This window comes from Salmo salar, chromosome ssa15 (genome assembly GCF_905237065.1).
Source record: "Salmo salar chromosome ssa15, Ssal_v3.1, whole genome shotgun sequence".
Taxonomy (NCBI): domain Eukaryota; kingdom Metazoa; phylum Chordata; class Actinopteri; order Salmoniformes; family Salmonidae; genus Salmo; species Salmo salar.
The window spans coordinates 38546628-38573149 of NC_059456.1; the positions used below are offsets into that span (position 1 = coordinate 38546628).

The following is a 26522-nucleotide window of genomic DNA, read 5'->3' on the forward strand; positions in this document are numbered from 1 at the left end:
GAACTCGACACAAGATTGACTAGATATGCTATCGATTGCTTTTTCTCTGTTGTGTGGCAGACTGTTGTAGTCGATTCATAGCTATGATCCGTATCCTATTTCGGGTTTCCTGGTAGGATTAGGGTTTTGGGAAAGAACCAAATACATTTATTTTTGCTAGTCTTTTCTGAAAAGAAACAGTTTCGTATGATTAGGGCATTTAGAGTACAGTGTAACTCTGGTATTACGACTCAGTTAACTTATACAGGGTGGTGGAAACAAAGCGCTGATTTTATTTGTGAAGGGAATCGGTTAGTCAGCTAGCTTTAGCTTTTAGCCTGCACTGTTGGACATGTCTGCCTCGGCCGGTGCCTCTCCGTCAGCCCAGGCCACGGCCCTGGTCAGTCCAGGCACGGGGATGTCTATGTTTCGGTGGCTTGAGGTTCTGGAGAAGGAGTTTGACAAGGCGTTTGTTGACGTCGATTTACTACTTGGAGAAATCGACCCAGATCAAGCTGACATCACATACGAGGGTCGTCAAAAGATGACAAGTCTCAGCTCCTGTTTTGCTCAGCTTTGCCACAAAGCCCAGACGATTTTTCAACTTAATCACAAAGTAGAGGTGAGCGCAAACTTGTCTTGTATAAATGCTAAAAAGGATGCGCATGATCATTTGATATGTTAATGGTATACTTATGCTGTGTAGGCCAACAAGCTAGCTCCTAGTTAGCTAAATAGCTGTCAGAATTAGAATGTCCTCCATAACTCTCTCCATGCATGACAGTGCGTCTCTGGACATCCAGTTGAGTGACAGGTCGAGGGTAGATGGCTCGACATGATCTCAAACAACAACTTCCGTACTTTGTCCCTTCCTAAAAGTTTGAAATTGACCACCCACTATCAATATCTGTTGTGTAACTTGTGTTGACAATCTGCATTTCTGCTCTGGCAATTGACAGAATAAGAATTAGACCACAGTACACACACAATATTTGACAGCCACTTCGTTGTAAAATCTATTGATGAGAGAAACAAGGATCATCCTGACCCTTACTCCACCATGTATGACCTCACCATGCTCAATAGCCATTGTTTGGTCAGTGGTGTAGTTGACTCAGTCAACACCTTCCCAACAATTCTTAAGACTACCGTAGAGCTCCTATTACTGCCTGTATGTAAATTGATACTGCATTTCAGCCTCTACCTTCAGCGCAGTATAGTGCTGAGACCAGGAATTCTGGCTTTACACAACCAGTTGGCACCCAACAACACCCACTACAAAGTCATGGCCTAAGGGTATATGACATTGCTAAAGTAAACCAAATCTGTGGAAAATCAGCTATGATTGGATTTGTGAAATACCTGTTTTCTGTCCACTGGTTACGGCCGTTGCTGTGTGACCAATTAGAATTATGTTAAGATCTATTTAGAGAAAGTAGGTTAGATCTGTATTGTTACATTTAACTAGGCCTACATGTTTTCCACCTACCTAAGGTAGCTTTGAGCTAATGACAGGTTGACACAATGGTCACATTACAGCAGGAAGGGCAGGTCAAAAGCCCATGATAAAACACATCAAAGGCACCAAGGTAAGAGCATAGAAATGTCAAATACTGGAGCATGGGAAGTTCACTAATAATTGTTAGATTCCACATCAGCAGGAGCAGAACATATTTTTGGTATTGCAGATTGTTCTGGCAATTCTCAAACGTCAATGGGAGGAAGGATGTTTGAAATGCTTTTTTCACAAACCATTGAGAATATCATGAAAGTAAGTTCCCATTTTAGGCCTATACATGCCTCCTGTGAGACCCTTTTGATCGGTGAACTGTAGGACTACATGATACAGACGTCTTGGTATTATTATTCTCTAAATATAAAGTTTCTTCATTCTTTAATACAATTTTAATTTATTCAATTTCAAAAATATGAATCTCAACTACTGCAGCAGAGCCATGGGAGGGGCCAATGTCACAGACCAGAACTAGAAGGGGTCTCAGGGTAGAGGAAGAGTAAACTGTAAAAATGTCAGATTTAATACATTTTACAAACATAAAGGCTCAAGATTAAGTTACTTAATACAAAACTTCAGTAACTAAGGTCTCTCAAAGTATTTTAGCTCCCAACCTGTCTGCTATTGTCTCCAGTCCTTTCTCCCCCGAATGTGAGCAGCAGCAGCCTACTCAACTGTTTGGTCTGATTGGCTGAACAATCACACACATGATTGACTAATGAACCTCAGCTGGGCTCTATTAGCCTCCTAACTTGGAAGGTGCTGGAAGGGCATGGTAAGAGGGTTTGCTGTTTACAGCACCACAACTACCCTTGTTGATTTTAAGACATATTGTTTGGGACAATATACTCTACAAGTACATCACATTTCCAGAGTGGGCTCTCTGCTAATTCTGAAGGTGTGATCAATTTTATGAGCACCACCAACACTGTGAATGGGAAAATGGATTCAAAGGGTTCTCCCACTGCTGGTGACTTTCTGAATGTGCAATCCTAAAGGAGGACTGTGATTGGTTAATGACCTGTAATGTCTATTTCTATGAAGAAGAACAAAAAATGGGTCATATCTTTAAAAGTAGCAGAGAGCCCACTCTGTAAATGTGATGTGTTTGAAGAGTATATTGTTACAAACACAGGGCTCTATGCTAACCTTAGTTTACGAGGAGCACTTCTGTGCCTCATTTGAAAAATGTAGGTGCACACAAAGACATTTAGGAGCGCAATAAAAACGGAGTTATTAAAGCTAGAATCCTTAATTCTTCTAGGCGCACCGGTGCTCCTAAATTAAAATTCCAGGTCGCACAGCAAAATATTTAGGCGCATATGCAAGTCAAATGGTGGCACTGTAGAGCCTTGAAACAATATGTCTAAAAATAGGCAAAATCAAAAAGGGTAGTTTTGAGATTTTTTTTATGTTGAATAAATGAATTTGAAAATGTCTTTCATGAACTGGACATAGGCTACTCCATATTTGAGGGAGCACAATAAGGACTATAATGACACCCAGATGTCTGTATCATGTACAGTTCACAGTTCATAGGGTTTTACAGGAGGCCTGTATAAGTCTAAAAAGGGCCTAAAATCGACAATTTCATCATGATAAAAAAAGAAATGTAAAAAGCATGTTAAACATCCTTCCTCCGAATGAAGTTCCTATGTGAGAATTGCCAGAACAGATCTGAGATGCCCAAAATATTTTCAGCTGTCGTGGAATCGCCCAATATTAATCTAGGTTCTCACACAGAAGACCAGACATAACCAATGTTCTTTAGTAATACTAGTCCCGTGCGAATAGGGCTCAAGAAGAGTTTTAGGTTGCCCAAAACCCTATTCGGACTGGATTAGTTTTACTGGGAAGGTCGGGTAGGGTAAATATGTGCATGAACACAAAACACCACGTCTTTGTAATTTTAGTCCTGTCTGAATCTGTCATGTCACTCATTTTTACATGGCAGGAGAGTAACAATTCCAGCCAGAATAACCTACTGTTTTTTTTGGAACACTCCAAAATCATCTGATAATACTAGTCCCGTGTGAATCGACATCCCTGTGTTTTGAGAGAAATGTCTGAGTTTGTCAGGTGTTGCTCGCACTTTGAGCAAGGAAACTAACTGACTCGATAAATTGAACAGTGCTGTGCATAGCCTATATATGAAGGGCCTAGATGTATCAACTTTCACTGCGAATGCTTTTGTTTATATGTTATGTGCGAATGAGTTGAACATTGCCAAATGCATCAATAAAAACTATTGCGCATATTTAATGCAACACTTGGTTTTAATAGATCGCAAAGCAGCATACAACAGAGCTAAATGTTTGGAAATTATAAGTTCACTTCCTCATTCATTGTCTAAAAACGCATATCAAGTGCAAGTGCATTGTTTTGCTCACATCTGAAGGCTAAGGGATATTTAGGACGTTTTATATTGCGGATTGCTAAAATATCCTAATGATTATGAACTAGAGGTTGACTGATTAATCGGAATAGCCGATTAATTAGGGCCGATTTCAAGTTTTCATAACAATCGGTAATCGGTATTTTTGGCCACCGATTTGCCGAATTTTTTATTTAATTTTTTTAAATTTTTTAATTATTATTATTATTATTTTATTTTTACACCTTTATTTAACTAGGCAAGTCAGATTAAGAACACATTCTTATTTTCAATGACGGCCTAGGAATGGGGGTTAACTGCCTTGTTCAGGGGGGATTCGTTTTTGCAACCTTCCGGTTACTAGTCAAACGTTCTAACCACCTGCCTTACGTTGCACTCCACGAGGAGCCTGCAGGCTGACTACCTGTTACGCGAGGGCAGCAAGAAGCCAAGGTAAGTTGCTAGCTAGCATTAAACTTATCTTATAAAAAACGATCAATCTTAACAATCACTAGTTAACTACACATGGTTGATGATATTACTAGTTTATCTAACGTGTCCTGCGTTGCATATAATCAGTGCGGTGCCTGTTCATTTCTCATCGAATCACAGCCTACTTCGACAAACGGGTGATGATTTAACAAGTGCATTTGCGAAAAAAAGCACTGTCGTTGCACCAATGTACCTAACCATAAACATCAATGCCTTTCTTTAAAATCAATACACAAGTATATATTTTTAAACCTGCATATTTAGTTAATATTGCCTGCTAACATGAATTTGTTTTCTAGCGTTCCGTGCAAGCAGTCAGGGTATATACACCAGTTTGGGCCGCCTGGCTCATTGCGGACTGTGTGAAGTCCATTTATTCCTAACAAAGGCCGTAATTAATTTGCCAGAGTTGTACATAATTATGACATAACATTGAAGGTTGTGCAATGTAACAGGAATATTTAGACTTAGGGATGCCACCCGTTAGATAAAATACGTAACGGTTCATTTTCTAAATGATAGTTTCCTGATTCGTCCATATTAATGACCAAAGACTCGTATTTCTGTGTGTTATTATGTTATAATTAAGTCTATGATTTGATATTTGATAGAGCAGTCTGACTGAGCGATGGTAGGCAGCAGCAGGCTCGTAAGCATTCATTCAAATAGCACCTTCGTGCGTTTTGCCAGCAGCTCTTCGCAATTCTTCAAGCATTGCGCTGTTTATGACTTCAAGCATATCAACTCCCAAGATTAGGCTGGTGTAACCGATGTGAAATGGCTAGCTAGTAAGTGGGTGCGCGCTAATAGCGTTTCAAACGTCACTCGCTCTGAGACTTGGAGTAGTTGTTCCCCTTGCTCTACATCGGTAACGCTGCTTCGAGGGTGGCTGTTGTCGATGTGTTCCTGGTTCGAGCCCAGGTAGGAGCGAGGAGAGGGATGGAAGTTATACTGTTACACTGGCAATACTAAAGTGCCTATAAGAACATCCAATAGTCAAAGGTATATGAAATACAAATCGTATAAAGAGAAATAGTCCTGTAATAACTACAACCTAAAACATCTTACCTGGGAATATTGAAGACTCATGTTAAAAGGAACCACCAGCTTTCATATGTTCTCATGTTCTGAGCAAGGAACTTAAACGTTAGCTTTTTTACATTAGCACATATTGCACTTTTACTTTCTTCTCCAACACTTTGTTTTTGCATTATTTAAACCAAATTGAACATGTTTCATTATTTATTTGAGGCTAAATTGATTTTATTGATGTATTATATTAAGTTAAAATAAGTGTTCGTTCAGTATTGTTGTAATTGTCATTATTACAAAGAATTATTTTTTTTTAATTATAAATCGGCCGATTAATCAGTATCGGCCTTTTTTGGTCCTCCAATAATCGGTAGTGGTATCGGCGTTGAAAAATCATAATCGGTCGACCTCTATTATGAACACACTTTCTAAATTCAAATATTATGGCGACGCTATACCAAAGGTGGTTTGGTATGGTTTAGAAATTTGGAAACCAAGATCCTAACTGTTATAGGCCTATTTCTATTTTGCCGTGTTTATCAAAAGTGTTGCAAAAACTTGTCAATAATCAACTGACTGGCTTTCTTGATGTCTATAGTATTTTCTCGGATATGCAATCTGGTGTCCGCTCAGGTCAAGGATGTGTCACTGCAACCTTAAAGGTCCTCAATGATGTCACCATTGCCCTTGATTGTAAGCAATATTGTGCTGCTATTATTATTGACCTGGCCAAAGCTTTTGATACCGTAGACCATTCCATTTCTGTGGGCCGGCTAAGGAGTATTGGTGTCTCTGAGGGGTATTTGGGCTGGTTTGCTAACTACCTCTCTCAAAGAGTGCAGTGTATAAAGTCAGAAAATCTGCTGTCTCAGCCACTGCCTGTCACCAAGGGAGTACCCCAAGGCTCGATCCTAGGCCCCACGCTCTTCTCAATTTACATCAACAACATAGCTCAGGGAGTAGGAAGCTCTCTCATCCATTTATTTGCTGATGATACAGTCTTATACTCAGCTGGCCCCTCCCTGGATTTTGTGTTAAATGCTCTACAACAAATGTGGTTTGTTAAGAAGAATGCCCCTCCTCCCACAGGTGTTATTACTACCTCTGAGGGTTTAGAGCTTGAGCTATTCACGTCATACAAGTACTTGGGAGTATGGCTAGACAGTGCACTGTCCTTCTCTCAGCACATATCAAAGCTGCAGGCTAAAGTTAAATCTAGACTTGGTTTCCTCTATCGTAATCGCTCCTCTTTCACCCCAGCTGCTAAACTAACCCTGATTCAAATGACCATCCTACCCATGCTAGATTAAGGAGACATAATTTATAGATCGGCAGTTAAAGATGTTCTTTACCATTCGGCCATCAGATTTGCCACCAATGTTCCTTATAGGACACATCACTGCACTCTATACTCCTCTGTTAACATTTTATTTAACTAGGCAAGTCCGTTAAGAACAAATTCTTATTTACAATGACGGCCAACCGGGGAACAGTGGGTTAACTGCCTTGTTCAGGGGCAGAATGACAGATTTTTATCTTGTCAGCTTGGGGATTCGATCCAGCATCCTTTCGGTTTCTGGACCAATGCTCTAACCACTAGGCTACCTGCCACCCCAAGTCTGTAAACTGGTCATCTCTGTATACCCGTCGCAAGACCCACAGGTTGATGCTTATTTATAAAACCCTTTTAGGCCTCACTCCCCCCTGTCTGAGATATCTACTGCAGCCCTCATCCTCCACATACAACACCCGTTCTGCCAGTCACATTCTGTTAAAGGTCCCCAAAGCACACACATCCCTGGGCCGCTCCTATTTTCAGTTCGCTGCCAAAGCTTTGGCCAGGTCAATAATAATAGCAGCACAATATTGCTTAGAATCAAGGGCAACTGGAACGAGCTGCAACAAACACTCAAACTGGACAGTTTTATCTCAATCTCTTCATTCAAAGACTAAATCATAGACACTCTTACTGACAGTTGTGGCTGCTTTGTGTGATGTATTGTTGTTTCTACCTTCTTGCCCTTTGAGCTGTTGTCTGAGACCAATAATGATTGTACCATGTTTTGTGCTGCTACCATGTTGTGTTGTAACCATGTTGTTACAGTTGAAGTCGGAAGTTTACATACACCTTAGCCAAATACATTTAAACTCAGTTTTCACAATTCCTGACATTTAATCCTAGTAAAAATTCCCTGTCTTAGGTCAGTTAGGATCACCACTTTATTTTAAGAATGTGAAATGTAAGAATAATAGTAGAGAGAATGATTTAATTCAGCTTTTATTTCTTTCATCACATTCCCAGTGGGTCAGAAGTTTACATACATTCAATTAGTATTTGGTAGCATTGCCTTTAAACGGTTTAACTTTGGTCAAACGTTTCGGGTAGCCTTCCACAAGCTTCCCACAATAAGTTTGGTGAATTTTGGCCCGTTTCTCCTGACAGAGCTGGTGTAACTGAGTCAGGTTTGTAGGCCTCCTTGCTCGCACACACTTTTTCAGTTCTGCCCACAAACTTTGTATAGGATTGAGGTCAAGGCTTTGTGATGGGCACTCCAATACCTTGACTTTGTTGTCCTTAAGCCATTTTGCCACAACTTTGGAAGTATGCTTGGGGTCATTGTCCATTTGGAAGACCCATTTGCGACCAAGCTTTAACTTCCTGACAGATGACTTAAGATGTTGCTTCAATATATCCACATAATTTTCATTCCTCATGATGTCATCTACAGTGGGGAAGAAAAGTATTTAGTCAGCCACCAATTGTGCAAGTTCTCCCACTTAAAAAGATGAGAGAGGCCTGTAATTTTCATCATATGTACACGTCAACTATGACAGACAAAATGAGAAAAAAAATCCAGAAAATCACATTGTAGGATTTTTTATTAATTTATTTGCAAATTATGGTGGAAAATAAGTATTTGCTCACCTACAAACAAGCAAGATTTCTGGCTCTCACAGACCTGTAACTTCTTCTTTAAAAGGCTCCTCTGTCCTCCACTCATTACCTGTATTAATGGCACCTGTTTGAACTTGTTATCAGTATAAAAGACACCTGTCCACAACCTCTAACAGTCACACTCCAAACTCCACTATGGCCAAGACCAAAGAGCTGTCAAAGGACACCAGAAACAAAATTGTAGACCTGCACCAGGCTGGGAAGACTGAATCTGCAATAGGTAAGCAGCTTGGTTTGAAGAAATCAACTGTGGGAGCTATTATTAGGAAATGGAAGACATACAAGACCACTGATAATCTCCCTCGATCTGGGGCTCCACGCAAGATCTCACCCCGTGGGGTCAAAATGATCACAAGAACGGTGAGAAAAAATCCCAGAAGCACACGGGGGCACCTAGTGAATGACCTGCAGAGAGCTGGGACCAAAGTAACAAAGCCTACCATCAGTAACACACTACGCCGCCAGGGACTCAAATCCTGCAGTGCCAGATGTGTCCCCCTGCTTAAGCCAGTACATGTCCAGGCCCGTCTGAAGTTTGCTAGAGAGCATTGGATGATCCAGAAGAGGATTGGGAGAATGTCATATGGTCAGATGAAACCAAAATATAACTTTTTGGTAAAAACTCAACTCGTCGTGTTTGGAGGACAAAGAATGCTGAGTTGCATCCAAAGAACACCATACCTACTGTGAAGCATGGGGGTGGAAACATCATGCTTTGGGGCTGTTTTTCTGCAAAGGGACCAGGTCGACTGATCCGTGTAAAGGAAAGAATGAATGGGGCCATGATTCGTGAGATTTTGAGTGAAAACCTCCTTCCATCAGCAAGGGCATTGAAGATGAAATGTGGCTGGGTCTTTCAGCATGACAATAATCCCAAACACACCGCCCGGGCAACAAAGGAGTGGCTTCGTAAGAAGCATTTCAAGGTCCTGGAGTGGCCTAGCCAGTCTCCAGATCTCAACCCCATAGAAAATCTTTGGAGGGAGTTGAAAGTCCGTGTTGCCCAGCGACAGCCCCAAAACATCACTGCTCTAGAGGAGATCTGCATGGAGGAATGGGCCAAAATACCAGCAACAGTGTGTGAAAACCTTGTGAAGACTTACAGAAAATGTTTGACCTGTGTCATTGCCAACAAAGGGTATATAACAAAGTATTGAGATAAACTTTTGTTATTGACCAAATACTTATTTTCCACCATAATTTGCAAATAAATTCATAAAAAATTCTACAATGTGATTTTCTGGATTTTTTTTTCTCATTTTGTCTGTCATAGTTGACGTGTACCTATGATGAAAATGACAGGCCTCTCTCATCTTTTTAAGTGGGAGAACTTGCACAATTGGTGGCTGACTAAATACTTTTTTCCCCCACTGTATTTTGTGAAGTGCACCAGTCCCTCCTGCAGCAAAGCACCCCCACAACATGATGCTGCCACCCCTGTGCTTCCCGGTTGGGATGGTGTTCTTCAGCTTGCAAGCTTCCCCCTTTTTCCTCCAAACATAACGATGGTCATTATGACCAAAAAGTTATATTTTTGTTTCATCAGACCAGAGGACATTTCACCAAAAAGCACGATCTTTGTCCCCATGTGCAGTTGCAAACCGTAGTCTGGCTTTTTTATGGCGGTTTTGGAGCAGTGGCTTCTTCCTTGCTGAGCGGCCTTTCAGGTTATGTCGATATAGGACTTGTTTTACTGTGGATATAGATACTTTTGTACCTGTTTCCTCCAGCATCTTCACAAGGTCCTTTGCTGTTGTTCTGGGATTGATTTGCGCTTTTCGCACCAAAGTACGTTCATCTCTAGGAGACAGAACGTGTCTCCTTCCTGAGCAGTATGACGGCTGCGTGGTCCCATAGTGTTTATACTTGCGTGCTATTGCTTGTACAGATGAGCGTGGTACCTTCAGGTGTTTGGAAATTGCTCCCAAGGATGAACTAGACTTGTGGAGGTCTACAATTGTTTTTCTGAGGTCTTGGCTGATTTCTTTTGATTTTCCCATGATGTCAAGCAAAGAGGCACTGAGTTTGAAGGTAGGCCTTGAAATACATCCACAGGTATACCTCCAATTGACTCAATTGATGTCAATTAGCCTATCAGAAGCTTCTAAAACCATGACATAATTTTCTGTAAATTTCCAAGCTGTCAATTTAGTGTATGTAAACTTCTGACCCACTGGAATTGTGATACAGTGAAATAATCTGTCTGTAAACAATTGTTGTAAAAATTACTTGTGTCATGCACAAAGAAGATGTCCTAGCCGACTTGCCAAAACTATAGTTTGTTAACGAGAAATTTTTGGAGTAGTTGGAAAACGAGTTTTAATGACTCCAACCTAAGTGCATGTAAACTTCCGACTTCAACTGTATGTTGTGTTGCTATATGTTGTGTTGCTACCATGCTGTGTTATGTGTTGCTGCCTTGCAATGTTGTCGTCTTAGTTCTCTCTTTGTGTAGTGTTGTGTTGTTGTCTTGTTGTGATGTGTATTTTGTCCTATATTTATATAGTATTTAAAAAAATAATAATAATACAGTTTTATCCCAGGCCCGGTCCCCGCAGGAGGCCTTTTGGTAGGCCGTCATTGTAAATAAGAATTTGTTCTTAACTGACTTGCCTAGTTAAATAAAAAACCTCTGTTTCTGTTGTAATTGTCAATCTGTTGAATAAAAAAAAAAAAGAATCCTGTCGAAATACATAACCATGTTCTCTGCTAATACTATTCCCGTGCGAATAGGGTTTTATATCACGTGTCAAACTCATTCCATGGAGGGCTGTGTCACTGAGTTTTCTTGCCTCCCTTGTACTTGATTGATGAATTAAGGTCGCCAGGACTGCGGTTCAAAATCGTAATAGACACACCCTCGTCCACTTACCATCGCCTTATGCTCTTGGGGGAATCCCCGTCACCATCTTGGAGGGTGGTCCAAATGATTAGCCAAGCAAGGGAAGTTTGCAACGTAATTCCCTCAGCCCTCGTTTTTAGTCGAGTTTGCGAGTGTACAATTATGTTCACTCCGGGGCCTAAAACGCCCCATAATTCAATTCGTGACGATTGTACATCCGCTAAGAAAAGTCCGGAAAAACTTTAAATCTCAATATGGAGTCAACGTACAAGTGTAAGTAAAAACGAATGTAAAGAATTTAGAAATTGTGCTACTAATGCACAAACGCGTCTCGTAAAAGTAAGATGTTTTTGTTTGATTAGCTTTTGGAAATTGTAGAAATATTTTTTATCCTTCTTCAGAAGTAGCTAGGCAGGCCATATAATTTGCTAGCTATCATACAGTAGGCATATTAATAATTATATAGTTAATATAAGTATACATGCAATCATAATTGACTGTAGCACATATAAAGCACCCACAAGCTACCAGTGGCTGAAAACATAATCATCGCGGGATGAACAAGTGCCGAATTTCCGAACAAGGGCAGTCCATTTAAAAATCATTCCCTCCTCCCTTGCCCTGCAAGGGTATACTCGTCAGACGTCATGATACGTCATCTGAAGTGTCCACTTAATTTGAGGGCTGAGGGGATAGGGTGTGTATTTTACGTGTTTGGACCGCAACCTAAGTACTAAGGAACTCCCCTCACCTGGTTGTCTTGATCTTTAATTGAAAGGAAAAACCAAAGCCAGCAAAACTCTAGGCCCTCAAGGGAATGAGTTTGACACCCCTGCCTTCTACTCATTGGGACCTTACTTAAGAAATAAGGCCAGAGGGGGTGTGGTATATGGCCAATATACCATGGCTAAGGGCTGTTCTCAAGCATGGCGCAAAGTGGAGTGCCTGGACACAGCCCTTAGCTGTGGTATATTGGCCATATACCACAAACCCCTGAGGTACCTTATTGCTATTATAAACTGGTTACCAATGTAATTAGAGCACTAAAAACAAATGTTTTGTCATACCTGTGGTATACGGTTTGATATACCACAATTGTCAGCCAGTCAGCATTCAGGGCTCGAACCACCCAGTTTATAACAGCATATAAACTAGTGTTGGCTAAAAATGACCTAGTGTAGTTGCACCTTAACCCATTGTATGTGGTCTGTTGGCATGTTATTCTTAGCAATGCTGCTGTGCTGTCAGAATAGCTAGTAAACACTCATGAAAGTAGAGTAGAAGGTTTTCTAGACCTTGAAGGCTCAGATTGGTGAGTCAAGCCTGTTTTTCCTGCCCAGCCACTGGAACCCATTGTGGGCATCCATTTCTAGATTCAGTATTTTGGCTAACTCAGAACCCATATGAATACGAGTGTAAATCGGCTAGATTTATATTTGGATCTGTATTTGCTGAAGACCGTAAGACTGAAGAGGAAGAATGTCTTCAGGTCCGGGGCCTCTCTCTGGTACCCAGATGTTCAGTGACTTAGTGTTTCTACAGCTAAGGACATTTAGTGCCTTGACTGGTGCCTGTTTCAGACCCCATGAGGATGGGGTCCGCTGGTGTAATCTACTTTACCCCCTCCGTTAAAAATCTATTAAAACTATTCTTTATTTTCTCCATAAAGCTACTGAGACCTCAATGGGGGCTTTATCCCCTTATGTGAGATGAATCAGTTTTGCATGTGTGTGAATCACTTAAAAAGCTTAACTGTGGAAGATGTAAGTCTGCCGGGGAAGCCAAGCTTCAGGGAATTGCTTTCTGTCATTATGTTGCTGACACTTGAGCAAAAAGCTAAACTGTGTCTCTTGTCGAGGGAGCAAGGTTTTTTAATGCAAACAGAATAGATTGTAGAATAATAACAAAACATAAAGTGATCACTCAGCTATTAAGAATTCCTCAGCCTCGGCTCCGGACTGTTACTCTGGCATAGTTTATCAGGAAGAGGACAGGTCAGCCAGACCCGTGTCTTAGCCTTTCTGATTAGATTAGAGAGCATGGATATAGACACAAAAAAACAGAGCAAACTAGAATGCTATTTGGCCCTAAACAGAAAGTACACAGTGGCACAATACCTGACCATTGTGACTGACCCAAAATGAAGGAAATCTTTGACTATGTACAGACTCCGTGAGCATAGCCTTGCTATTGAGGAAGCCAGCCGAAGCAGACCTGGCTCTCAAGAGAAGACAGGCTTATGTGCACACTGCCCACAAAATGAGGTGGAAACTGAGCTGCACTTCCTAACCTCCTGCCAAATTGATGACCACATTAGAGACACATTTTTCCCTCAGATTACACAGACCCACAAAGAATTCGAAAACAAATCCAATTTTGATAAACTCCCATATCTATTGGGTGAAATACCACAGTGTGCAATCACAGCAGCAAGATTTGTGACCTGTTGCCACGAGAAAAGGGCAACCAGTGAAGAACAAACACCATTGTAAATACTAAATACTTTATTTTCCCTTTTGTACTTTAAGTATTTGCACATCATTACAACACTATATATAGACATATGACATTTGAAATGTCTTTATTCTTTTGGAACTTTTGTGAGTGTAATGTCTACTGTTGATTTTTTTTTTTCACTTGCTTTGGCAATGGTTGGGGCTCCCAAGTGGCGCAGCGGTCTAAGGCACTGCATCTCAGTGCTAGAGGTGTCACTACAGACACCCTGGTTCGAATACAGACTGTATCACAACCTGCCGTGATTGGGAGTCCCATAGGGCGGCGCAGAATTGACCCAGCGTCGTCCGGGTTTGGCCGGTGTAGGCTGTCATTGTAAATAAGAAGTAGTTCTTAACTGACTTGCCTAGTTAAATAAAAAATATGTTTCCCATGCCAATAAAGCCCTTAAATTGAAACTTAAATTGAATATAAAGATCACTCTCAGTGACTCAGCCTCCAGCCACGAGATGCCCACGTTCCACACTGTCACAATCAGGATGTCCTGCCCTTTTTGGTGTGTGTGTGTGTGTGTGTGTGTGTGTGTGTGTGTGTGTGTGTGTGTGTGTGTGTGTGTGTGTGTGTGTGTGTGTGTGTGTGTGTGTGTGTGTGTGTGTGTGTGTGTGTGTGTGTGTGTGTGTGTGTGTGTCACTGTTTTCTCCTACCTATCTTACATTTGAGAAGCTATAGAATATTCGTACTATAGATTATTCTATTTGACTTAGACTGGGTCTCCTATAATGAAGGCCTGACTATAACAGTGATAGATGAGTCTCTGAGGATGATGATAAATCATTTAGGAGACAGAGGCTGTTTAGTATTCAGTCAGATTCGCATGATAAGCACACTCTTCTTTCATCATCATCATAGGTGGAGTGAATCCTAAAATATGAACCTCATTCATATCATAGATTAATTCATTCCCACAGCTGTGACAGGCAGGTGGCCCCAGTTCAATGGCATAAATAAATACATGATTTGTCTCTGAACCGAAGTCTGCTTCCCATGTTGCCAAGCTCAATAGGCTCCAGAGACCAGCACGAATGTGATTGAATTTTTTTCGGGGTTTTGTTCGCATACAATAGACAACCCTGAGCGCAGGATTTGTAGGCCTATTCATTTTGGCAAAATTCATTCAGGCTTGAATAAATAGTAGCTTTCTAGTGCTTTCTAAGAAAAAACTTTGTTGAAAAATCTGAAAGAGAACAGAGAGAGAATGTAAAACAGACCAATCCAAAATCTAATTTGATCTGTGCTGGGACAATGGCATGGGCATGGCACACTGATTGCGCTATATATAAATGATGAGGGTTCCTAAGAATCTTGGAAGTCAGAAGAAGTGAACAATTATGTAACTCTCTCCCTCCTCCAGGCTCAGCTGGTGGACCTGCGTTCGGAGCTGACTGACGTGCAGGCGGAGAAGGTGGTGGTGGAGAGGGAGGTCCACGACCAGCTTCTCCACCTTCATGCCATGCAGCTGCAGCTTCATGCCAAGGCTGGACAGACTGTGGACTCTGACTCCATCAAAGACAGGATGGTAGGGCGTCTCTCTCACACACACACACACACACACACACACACACACACACACACACACACACACACACACACACACACACACACACACACACACACACACACACACACACACACACACACGACTGCTAATATATTTTTTGGGTATACCTGCCGAGGTTCCAGTGTGTCTGTAAAGTGGTAAATGGTCGTATTCTTCCCCACTGCTTGGCTGTGATTTTAACTCTGCCTTTCTAACCTTTGACCCCTTCTCTGTTCTTCTCACCTTAAGCCTGTTCCCTCAGTGGAGGAGATGGTAAGTGTGTGCATGTCGTCTGTGTGTCTGGTTTTGTGGTAAGTGATAGCTGTGCGTCTGTGTCTTGCATGTGTCTGTGCCTTGGTCTGTGTACTCATCCTAACCTCAAGTTTGGTCTTTTCCTGCTCTTGCTAACAACAGTTGCTCATTAATAAGTCCAACAGGCCCTCTATGGGGCTTGTGCTAGAAATGACTGACAGTGATATCAGATATGGAATTATTGTAGCTTTGTTGTTTGTTATTGCCTATTCATGTATATTCGTGTTGCCCGATTTGATAGGAAAATGCATGTTTTGATACTTGCAAAGAGTTTTGTCTCAATAGTCAACAAAGCGCAAAGGGAAATGGGTACCACATAAATTACTACAAGTCAAAAAAGCTCATTCAATCAAGCCAGATGGTCGTATAAAAGCAAAGCTTACTTTCATATAATTTAAAAAGTTTGAAAAGTAGTAGAATGGGATAATGTCTTGGTGTGAGGTGAAAAGCATTCAATACTTTATTTTGTAAGTTTGTGGTACGAATCACATTATTGTGGGAGCACCTATATATGAATTAGGCTGTTTGAGAAGGTTTGTATCCTAAGCAACCTGCCTACACATTGTTTGAATTACAATAGACCAACTTCGCTACTGTAGTAAGTCAAAGCTGTGTGCTCTAAAACCTTGGTAGAGCATGGGTGAAGTAGGCATTGTGGTGCTCATGTGACATGAATTTCCTTTTTTGGCTTCAGACCAATGCCTACTTCTCACTTAAAACAGTTTTTGTGCTTAATTGATATGTGATTGTGGTCATGTTTTCATCATAACAAATCAGAAAATGTAAGCAGATTTTCCCTAAAAGGAAGTTACCAATTGTTCTGGGGTTCAATTTGATGCCAAGTTCTGAATGAACCAACTGGCTGTACCTGTGCTCTAAAGATTAAGTTCAAATCTTTGACCCTTTGTTCAATCTCTAACTTAACCACTATGGATAACTTGTTCATCATGGTCACCATAAGGGTTAGTGTTTTGAACTTATAATAGCCAAAGCCACAGTTACATATCTTGTGTGTCATGTGTGTGTCTTGTCCTCAAGTAGATATTTCATTTAACTTTCATCTCTACTGTTTACTGTATTCATGTTTGTCTTTGACATGGTATTTGTGGATGTACCACAGCACTCGCTCTCTCTGTAGAGTTTAAGTCAACCATTTATCTTCGTGTGCGTGTGTGCGTGTGTGCGTGTGCGTGTGTGTGTGTGTGTGCGTGCCCTCCCACCTGCCTGTGTGTGACAGGAGAGGGAGCTGCAGGCCAACAAGAAGGAGAAGGTGAAGGAGGTGAAGCTGGAGGCAGAGGTCAAGCTGCATAAGAAGGAGAATGAGGCCCTCCGTAGGCACGTCGCTGTACTGCAGGCTGAGGTCTATGGGGCCAGATTGGCAGCCAAGTACCTGGACAAGGAGCTGGCTGGAAGGTAACCCTAACCCTAGCTTAGACTGAAATAACCAATAATGCTGACTGTGGTAACTAGTTGTCTTTGGATCCATCATCTCCAGAGTACAGCAGATTCAGCTGCTTGGTCGGGACATGAAGGGGCCCGCTCACGACAAGCTGTGGAACCAGCTGGAGGCTGAGATCCACCTCCACCGCCACAAAACAGTTATCCGGGCCTGCAGGGGGCGCAACGACCCCAAGAAACCCCTAGCGTCTCCAGTGGGGCATGTGAGTGGACATCAGAGTAGAGGGGTTTGATTCTCAATGTAGTGAAGATATTTGTTTCCTCTTCATGTATCGCTAATTGTTTGCTTGTTTGATCCCTCCCTCAGGAAACAGATATACTGAAGAAGACCCAAGGAGTTGGTCCTATTCGTAAAGTAGTGTTGGCCAAAGAAGATCACGAGGGACTTGGAATTTCAATCACGGTAAACTCCACCACCAATTTTTGGCCAAACCAGAAAGTGTTAAATGCTATGTCTCAACCCATAGTGTGTTGCTCATCTGTAATGGTCCATGCCCTAATATTTGTGTGCATATCTGTGTGTTATGTCTGGATGGACAGGGTGGTAAGGAACACGGGGTGCCCATCCTGATCTCAGAGATCCATCCTACCCAGCCTGCGGAGCGCTGTGGGGGGCTCCATGTGGGCGATGCCATCCTGGCTGTCAACAGCATCAACCTGAGGGACGCCAAACACAAGGAGGCTGTCACCATCCTCTCACAACAGGTCAGACTCAGGAAGAGAGAAGGGTTGCATCTTGAATTTATGACTGTATGTATTCTGACGTGACTAGCAACAGTGGAAGAGTCGACTACAGCATATACAGCTTGGGACCAGGCTAAGTAAAACCATAGTAAAAAGCGAATACGTTCCTTTTGTGATCCACATTTCAAAAGCCTTTTGTCACCCTCTCTGTGACACCCAGTTAGTGTTTAGCCTGGGGGTTCCAATTTTTACTGAGTCAGTCATGTCTTTCCTTAACTTTAGTCAGCCCACACTCTATAGAGTAATTGAATGGAGGTTCATGCTGGGGTTAGTTAATTTAGCCTGTGGGACTGCTGCTGTGGATTGGGGAAAACAGTTAATCATGCCTCGACAAACAAACCAACTAAGCTTTTAGGTAACCTATTGTTACGTTTTCTCTCACACTGCTGTGTGCACGTCTGTGTGCGCGTGTCTGTGTGCGTGTATCTGTGGGCGCGTGTCTGTGTTTGTCCGTGTGTGTGTGTGTGTGTGTCTGCGTGTGTCTGTGTGTGTCTGCCTCTGTGTCCCCCAGAGGGGAGAGATAGAGTTTGAGGTGGTGTACGTGGCCCCGGAGGTGGACTCTGACGATGAGAACGTGGAGTATGAGGATGACAGCGGCCATCGCTACCGGCTCTACCTGGATGAGCTGGAGGAGGGGTCAGCCACCAGCAGGGACAATGGCACAGCAGACACAGCATCACTACAAGGCAAGTTATCTCTGCTGTACCTCAGTCCTGGGCTTTCATTGATCAGAAAAAACACACACGTAGTTTTCACAGCAGTAGGGCTTTATTTTCATGTACGTGTATTTTAAACAGTGTTTTTACTTCACATTCACTTGCATTATACAAATGGGAGTCTTTGTGTTAATGTGTAAATGGTAGGCTTGGGCGGTATCCAGATTGTCATACTCATACTGACCTTGTGCCATACCCGGATATTCGGTAGTACCTGCACTAAGCACATGGGGTGCCATTTTGAAACCCCATTGAGCCTTTGAGTACGGAACAAAAATATAATGCAACATGCAACAATTTCAACGATTTTTACTGAGTTACAGTTTATATAATGAAATCAGTCAATTTAAATAAATAAATTAGGGCCTAACCTATGGATTTCACATGACTGGGCAGGGGCACAGCCATGGGTGGGCCTGGGAGGGCATAGGCCCCCCCACTGGGGAGCCAGGCCCAGCCAATCAGAATGAGTTTTTCCCCACAAAAGGGCTTTATTACAGACAGAAATACTCCTCAGTTTCATCAGCTGTTTGGGTGGCTGGTCTCAGACAATCCCACAGGTGAAGAAGCCAGATGTTGAGGTCCTGGGCTGGCATGGTTGCACATGGTCTGCGGTTGTGAGGCCGGTTGGATGTACTGCCAAGTTCTCTAAAACATCGTTCGAGGCAGTTTATAGTAGAGAAATGAACATTAAATGATCTGGCAACAGCTCTGGTGGACATTCCTGCAGTCAGCATGCCTGTTGCATGCTCCCTCAAAACTTGAGACATCTGTGTTGCATTGTGTTGTGTGACCAAACTGCACATTTTAGAGTTGCCTTTTATTGGCCCCAGCACAAGTTGCACCTGTGTAATGATCATGCCGTTTAATCAGCTTCTTGATATGCCACACCTGTCATGTGGATGGATTATGTTGGCAGGAGAAAGGAGAAATGCTTACTGACAGGGATGTAAACAAATTTGTGCAAAAAATTGGAGAGAAATAAGCTTTTTGTGTGTATGGAACATTTCTGGATTTTTTTTATTTCAGCTCATGAAACATGTATATTTTTGTTCAATATACATGTAACATCCCATAGAGAATGCTAACTTAATGCTAACAAGTGCATTGCAAACATTTTATACAGTCTCTGATCTAAAGTATTTGCAGGACAGACATCGCAGCTCATAAAGTTATACAAGTAACTCAAAAATGTTACTCACAGTTGGCTGCACGCGCAAATCAAATATTAGACATTAAGGCTCTTGATCCAGGAAGGGATTCTCTGCTGTTACCAAGCAATACTTGATTTTGGAGGACGCTAACCACTTAGCACAACTGAGGAGCATTTTAGACAGTTAACTTTATAGTTATAAGATAACTAGCTGGCAAACATTTAGTTGTAACTCGATCAACTGGCGTATGCTGCACAACAGTGAGTGACTCACAAGTCTCCAGTTTCTCATCGTTGTGTGCTTGTAAACAAACACAACATGACTGGGGAACACTGGTAAGCTTCAGAATGAAAAATAATGTGACAGGTGAAATGAACGCAACCTTTTTTATCATCTAACATATTGCACAAGTTGACTACAGGTGTTTACTTAAAAAGCAGGAAAAAAATATTCAATGTATAAAAAAAATTGAAAGAAATTTTGACGGTATTAAAAAAACATCAAATCAATTTTTATTTGTCACATAGGCCGAATACAACAGAATAGATCTTGTAGTAAAAAAATAAAAATTACAAATATAGAAGGAAAAATAACAAATAATTAAAGAGCAACAGTAAAATAACAGTAGGGAGGCTATATACAGGGGGTACCGGTACAGAGTCAATATGCAGGGGCACAGGTTAGTCGAGGTAATTGAGGTAATATGTACATTGGATAATAAACAGAGTAGCAGCAGTGTAAAATTGATGGTGGGGGGGAGACGATGCAAATAGTCCGGGTAGCCATTTGATTAGCTGTTCAGGAGTCTTATTGCTTGGGGTTAGTAGAAGCTGTTAAGAAGCCTCCTGTGGCTATTTCCAAATACCCTGATATACGGTATACCGCCCAAGCCACAGTACCATATGAGCATATGTGAATGAACAGAAAATATGGCATTTCAGCTGGTACAAGAGTGATAGATGCAACAGTAAGGAGAGAGATTCATGTTTGTCTCTCTATGTACTTGCTGCAGCCCTGGAAAAGATGTCCGTGGGTGACGGCCCAGAGAACCGAGACACAGGGATCTTCAGTGAGACGCCATCGGAGGAGACCCCGTCTAAGACTGCTGTGTCCGGAAAGAGCACCTCCTAGAGAGGCGGGGAGGATCTGGAGGAATGGGGGGGAGGGGTGATGGGGGGTGCAGAGGAGGGAGAAGAGCTGAAAGACTGGGCTGCACATGTATTTTTGTACTATACTGTATGAGATTTAAGAGACTGGACAGCATCAGAGTCCACTGGAGGATGTATGAGGGGAGAAATGGGGATAAAGTCGACTCCTCATTAAGTCGTCATGGAAACGCACTCAAAGCTCTGTTGAATTCATGTTACTATCTTTGTGCAACGGTGAGGAACCAATGAGAGAAGACCACAGATTGAGGAGAAGATATGGGTCTAGATGATTGAATGGATGGACTGAGTGGTATTTTTCTGTGTGTATAGTTACTGATCCTATTTGCCCCCACATTAAGACTACACTTCCTTACTGTGAGACTGCCCTGCTGGTAATGAATACTGTTTTACTAGGCTGAGGAAATCTTCTCCCTTCATAAATGTTGGCTTTTATTTATCTCTTACACATGTAGCTTGTGTAGAGGGGTTTCCCTCAACTGTAATGTTCATCTTCTACCACTGATTATGATCTCAATGTTTATTCCCAAACCTGCACCGCTCTAAGATCCACCTACTAGTAGGCTTAGCCCTCAAGTGTTCAGAATATAGAACAGCCACATTCACCTACTGGATGTCAAAACAGAATGTACAGTCAGGGAAAGACTTGTCAGAATTCAAAGGATTTCAACTATTAGGGTGTTCCATCTGTGATCAATGTATCACAGTCCTCATTACACAACATTTTCATTTAAAGATGGGGCACTCTGAGCAATGCATCTTGTGTGCTACCTCATTGTCTTCATACTGTTCACTGACTGATGTTCTCTGAAAACAAGATATGTATGACAAAGTTACTGGTATCTCTGGAAGTATTTCTTTCACAAATATATATATTACCACAAGCTCCGTTGCCAGAATTTAGAAGTGCAATATCTTTAATCTCAACTAGGGTTTCTCCTTTACCGCCTTTGTTCTTGTCCCTTTTCACGCAAGGTACATATCTTGCTTGTCCCCGAAGTCCTTCGCTGTATTGTTTTCCCACCCTTCTCTATTACTGGTGTGCTGTGATCTTGTATCAGTGGCTGTGTTTTCAGACTCGTTAGGACCCAAAGATGACTGACCGCAGCGTGTCGGCTGCACTGTGTTCTGATATTAAGAGCTGTCAGATGGTTATCAACCTGTCTGAGGGATGGGAGTTTCCAGCTTTAATCTATGAATTTTACACAAACAAAAGGTTTGTGTACATGCAAACAGGTTTTTATGCACTGAAGATCAATTTAAAAAATAAAATCCACACTCATCTTTGAAACTATAGAAAGTTCTGTGTATACTATATAAATGTATTAGCTGTTTTAAAACATGAAATCAGTGCATTTCTGTAGATCATATTGGAATTTAGCTACTGTAGTAGCTAGCATCTCTACTGTACTCATTACAAATGTACCCCCATAGAGGGACTGAGGGGTTGAGGTGGTCATGACAACCTGCAGCCTTGTGTTCCAATCTTGACCTCATTCATAGCTAATCTGCAGTACTGTTTATTTAATTTTTTATCTACACTAATCAAAAATGTAAATGCAACATGTAAAGTGTTGGTCCCATGTTTCATGAGCTGAAATAAAATATCCTCAAAGTTTTCCATATGCACAAAAAACGTATTTCTCTAAAATGTTGTGCACAACTTTGTTTACATCCCTATTAGTGAACATTTCTCCTTTGCCAAGATAATCCATCCACTTGACAGGTATGGCATATCAAGAAGCTGCAGGAATGTCCACCAGAGCTGTTGCCAGGGACTTGAATGTTAATTTCTCTACCATAAGCCACCTTCAACGTCGTATTCGAGAATTTCGCAGTACGTTCAACCAGCCTCACAACCGCAGACCATGTGTAACCATGCCAGCCCAGGACCTCCACATCCGGTTTCTTCACCAGTGGGATCGTCTGAGACCAGCTGATGAAACTGAGGAGTATTTATTTCAGTAATAAAGTCCTTTTGTGGGGAAAAACAAATTCTGATTGGTTGGGCGTGGCTCCCAAATGGGTGGACCTATCCCCTCCCAGGCCCATCCATGGCTGTTCCCCTGCACAGTCATGTGAAATCCATAGATTAGGGCCTTATTTATTTCAATTGACTAATTTCCTTATATGAACTGCAACTCAGTAAAATCATTTAAATTGTTGCATGTTGCGTTTATATATTTGGTCAGTAGAAATTGCACTTTGATCAAACTCAAATGCTCTTCATGAAGGACGTGTCCAAGCCAAGGACAGTTCCCTGCTAAACGTTAGTGAAATGAGACACAGAGTGGCACTAGACACTGAGACATCGTGTGTCATCGGAACACTGGCGCAGCATGTCATAGAGAATGTTCACATCGCTTGTTGCCAGTGCTTTTGACTGAAGAAACAAAGGCTCCCTTTTTAGACACAGGTTTTACCTGACCTTGTTTTCTTTGCTAAACTTATTTTTGTCATAAAATGTGTTTCTGAAATCTTGGACGATTTGGTATAAATGTCTTATCTGTAGTTAATGTATAACATTAAACCTTTGAATAAACTTCAATGTATTTGCCCAATCTGGTCTGTACAGTGTATGCGTATAGCCTTCCTTCAATATATGAAAGGGAGATCTTCATCTTCACTAGGTTGAAATGTGAAGATCCACATTTCTGACAATGAGAAGCAGGCAATGATGAAACTGGAAGTTATTTTTCTGATGTGTACTGTTACTAATGCTATTGCTTTTTTTCAGTGAACTACAATGAACACCAGGGGGAGATGTAAACACTAGAACCACTGGTAGTGCATTCAGAGTTTTTTTTAGGTTAACGTTTTTCCTGCCATTTAGAATTTACCAATGGGACACAGTACAAAACTGATACCTCTATGTCTTCCTGCTGAAAAAAGCTCACATGAACAAAGCTAAAACCACAAAGTCGTCAGTCCGCAAGAAGAGCATTGACAGGAATTTGTGGGGATAAACTGAATAGCCAGGAGCAGTGTGGTCACAGAGAGAGCTGCTCTGAGTCTGAGCTTTCAGGTAGCTTTGGGTTGGAGGTGTAAATGGTGCTCCACACCCCTGTGTGAACGCGCTGGACTAGGCCCAGCCCACTGGCAGACATGACCTCACACACACACACGCTCTCATCACACACTAAGGATCATAGCCACAAACAGTCTCTTCTCAGACTAGGGTTATCTCCACCAGACCATCACTCTAACCCCCGCTTATGGAGAGATCAGTAATGTGTTATCAGGGCCCTCAGTGAGGCTGTCATACCCCCAAATCAGCCCTCTCCCCCTCTTCTCCTCAGCTGGGCCCAGAGCTGGGAGGACTGGGCAGCAGCTGCTGCTCCCAGACTGACACCAAACTACCACATTCCTCCGCAGACAGAAACAGGTCGGAGTGTGGTGGAGGTGGGGTGTTCCTGTGACTTCCTGCTTCTCTGGGCGCTGGGACTGGAAAGCCGGTTGTCCCAGGGCCGAGGCTGCTGAGACACATTTTCACATAGTAAAGAGACCTTGACATGTGGAGGTCAACTGCTGGTGTTTTTATTCAGGGCTCAGTTTACAGCCAACAGTCAGTAGACACACTTTGAATGAGAGTGACAAACTTTTTGCAATGATCAGACGGAGTACTGTACTTACATACAACCCCGCTCGAAAGATCTCCACAAAATATTTCACAGAAATGAAAGAGTTCTTAGTTACATCCTAAGGTCTGTCTTTCGTACACAGCAGCAACACCACACTCACTGGTGCTTTTAATATAGTTGACAGCACAGGACAGCAATTCTATTTCTTTTTTTCTTTACTTTTGGCAAACATGTTCAAACTATGCACGTGTGTACACAGTGTAGTAATGGTCCCATTTAAAATGGCTTTGTGTTCAACATCCATTTAAAAAAGAACAGGCCTTTACAGTAGTTCTTGATCTAGTTCAGTTAAACAGATCATCTAAAATCAGCTCTGTGATGTGTTGTAGTCCAGTTGTACTCCCCTAAATCCCCAGCTGGGTGTTTCTAAATATGCCAGACTAACTGTACACTCTCTCCCATTGCCTATTCATGGGCTCTCTGCCCACACTGGCCAGATCTGCCTCCAGACTTTGATACAGAGCAGCGATGCAGCCGCTCGGCTTTAGAGCATAGAGCCACCTGCAACATGGTAACAGAACCCCCATTGTGGGGGACCCCATGCGGTGACACCAGTCCTTTCAGTCCCTTCATTCACAGTATGTCCTTACAGTTCTCGGTTAAGAGCCAACTCCACTGACTGCATAAATCGCCCTATAGTAGGACCTGCTGGGGACACACAAATCTGCCACTTTAAACTGGGTGCTGCTTTACTTAACAAGCACTCTGCTTCCTCTATGTCTTCCAGCTGAAAACAGCTTCACCTCAGACCGAGAGATTCTGAAAGCTTTATCATGACCTCAAAATATACTGTACAGTTAAGGAACCGAATCACATTATCTCAATCTTATGTTACAGTCACAAACATCAGTCACAGTTGAGAATGAGGGGAGGTATTTTCCCATTTTTAGGGACATGTCCTGTCTCCATCACTATTTGCTTTTTAATAAATCACCTCATAAAGAGGAAAATAAAAGTAACCATCTGTATTTTCATGTCTGCTTGCACAGCCTCAGAGATGCATCCAGTTCATCCTGTAGGTCCGTTTCACACAGCAAACACAAACACTTGTCTCCTGCATGCCCGGAAGTCAGTTGAGAAATATTTGACCATTTAGATGAGATTGGTTGTGTTTGCTACAGTGAGGTCAGTCTAAAATGGCCGTGAACTGATAGAAATCACAGTTTGACAGTTTGTCCTGTAGTCCCATAGATGTTCCATCATCAGGTTCCTCCAGAGCTGCCCTCAGGGTCTGGTCTATGGTCCAGCCTGTGGCCAATGGTGGGGGCCAACCTCACACAGTCCCTGGGGGTGGAGTAGCTCTCCAGTGCTGCTGGCTTGGCCTGGGGTCTCTGGTAGTCTGAGCAACCATTGCTCTTGCTCTGGGCCACAGGCTTGTTCACCTTGGGGCTGTCGTAGACCCCCTCAGAGTTACTGTGTCCCCGGTCTGTTTTGACCTGGGGGGTTTGGTAGCCCCTGGAGGAGCCCACCCCTGCCTTCCGGTCCATGGTTTTAAAGGAGGGAGTCTTGCTGAGGACAACCCCTGGAACGCAGTAGTTGGCCGGGTCTGGCAGGAAACCATCCTTGTGGAAGGTGTGGCGCTCGATGATGGGTGTGGCGTACTCTGGCTCCTGGTTGGTGAGGGGCAGGGCGTACTGGTTGGCTGTGTGCAGGTAGTTGTAGTGGGTGGACGGGTCGCTAGGGTCCTCCTTGGTCTCGCTGTCCATGGGCCTGAACGTAGAACCCTTCCTGGTCACTGTGCCCGTCCCAATCATCAGAGGCTGCTGGTACTCTGGAGAACACAATAATTTTATTACCAGTGCCATGGTGATCAAACGTGACTGTTTTGGAATAAGCATATTCAAAATTCAAAAGGCACTTGCACATCTGAGCTACCTTTTTTGCAGGTGCATAGTAACAGCTGAACAAAATGAGAAAAAAGAAGAAGCCCGCACACTGCTCTTGATAGTATCACTGCTCTTTATCAAGCCCTACGTATCGGCCTCACGGCCTTCGTCAGAGCTTTTAAAACACCAACTTCATTGTTTCACTAAGTTATTTTATTTATTTATTTCACCTTTATTTAACCAGGTAGGCAAGTTGAGAACAAGTT

General features: G+C 42.3%; 2 protein-coding genes across 3 annotated transcripts in view; one reads left to right on the forward strand and one right to left on the reverse strand.

Moving 5' to 3' along the window:
• The first annotated feature begins 62 nt into the window (after window positions 1–62).
• On the forward strand, window positions 63–22410 carry LOC106571388 (Golgi-associated PDZ and coiled-coil motif-containing protein). Of its 2 annotated transcripts, XM_014144411.2 has the most exons (9): window positions 63–601; window positions 15054–15218; window positions 15489–15512; window positions 16789–16964; window positions 17047–17212; window positions 17317–17412; window positions 17550–17714; window positions 18265–18439; window positions 20636–22410. In XM_014144411.2, the coding sequence occupies exons 1-9, from the start codon at window positions 332–334 to the stop codon at window positions 20752–20754; spliced, it is 1356 nt and encodes a 451-aa protein (XP_013999886.2). In that variant the 5' UTR covers window positions 63–331; the 3' UTR covers window positions 20755–22410. The 2 variants fall into 2 exon arrangements, with proteins under 2 accessions (XP_013999886.2, XP_013999887.2); XM_014144412.2 differs by lacking the exon at window positions 15489–15512.
• A 1900-nt stretch (window positions 22411–24310) lies between these two features.
• The window catches only part of LOC106571389 (discoidin, CUB and LCCL domain-containing protein 1), a 47928-nt gene continuing 45716 nt past the window's right edge, over window positions 24311–26522 (reverse strand). The window contains exon 15 of the mRNA XM_014144414.2: window positions 24311–26201. Coding sequence (XP_013999889.2) covers window positions 25633–26201 — 569 coding nt within the window. The 3' untranslated portion in view covers window positions 24311–25632. The remainder of the gene's footprint in view (window positions 26202–26522) is intronic.

What these genes read in the sequence shown, in the direction of transcription:
- LOC106571388 (XM_014144411.2), top strand. Translation starts at nt 332, where the DNA reads ATGTCTGCCTCGGCCGGTGCCTCTCCGTCAGCCCAGGCCACGGCCCTG. An exon ending in AACTTAATCACAAAGTAGAG is followed by an intron (nt 602 to 15,053) that starts GTGAGCGCAAAC and finishes TCCCTCCTCCAG; the next exon opens with GCTCAGCTGGTGGACCTGCG. An exon ending in GACTTGGAATTTCAATCACG is followed by an intron (nt 17,413 to 17,549) that starts GTAAACTCCACC and finishes CTGGATGGACAG; the next exon opens with GGTGGTAAGGAACACGGGGT.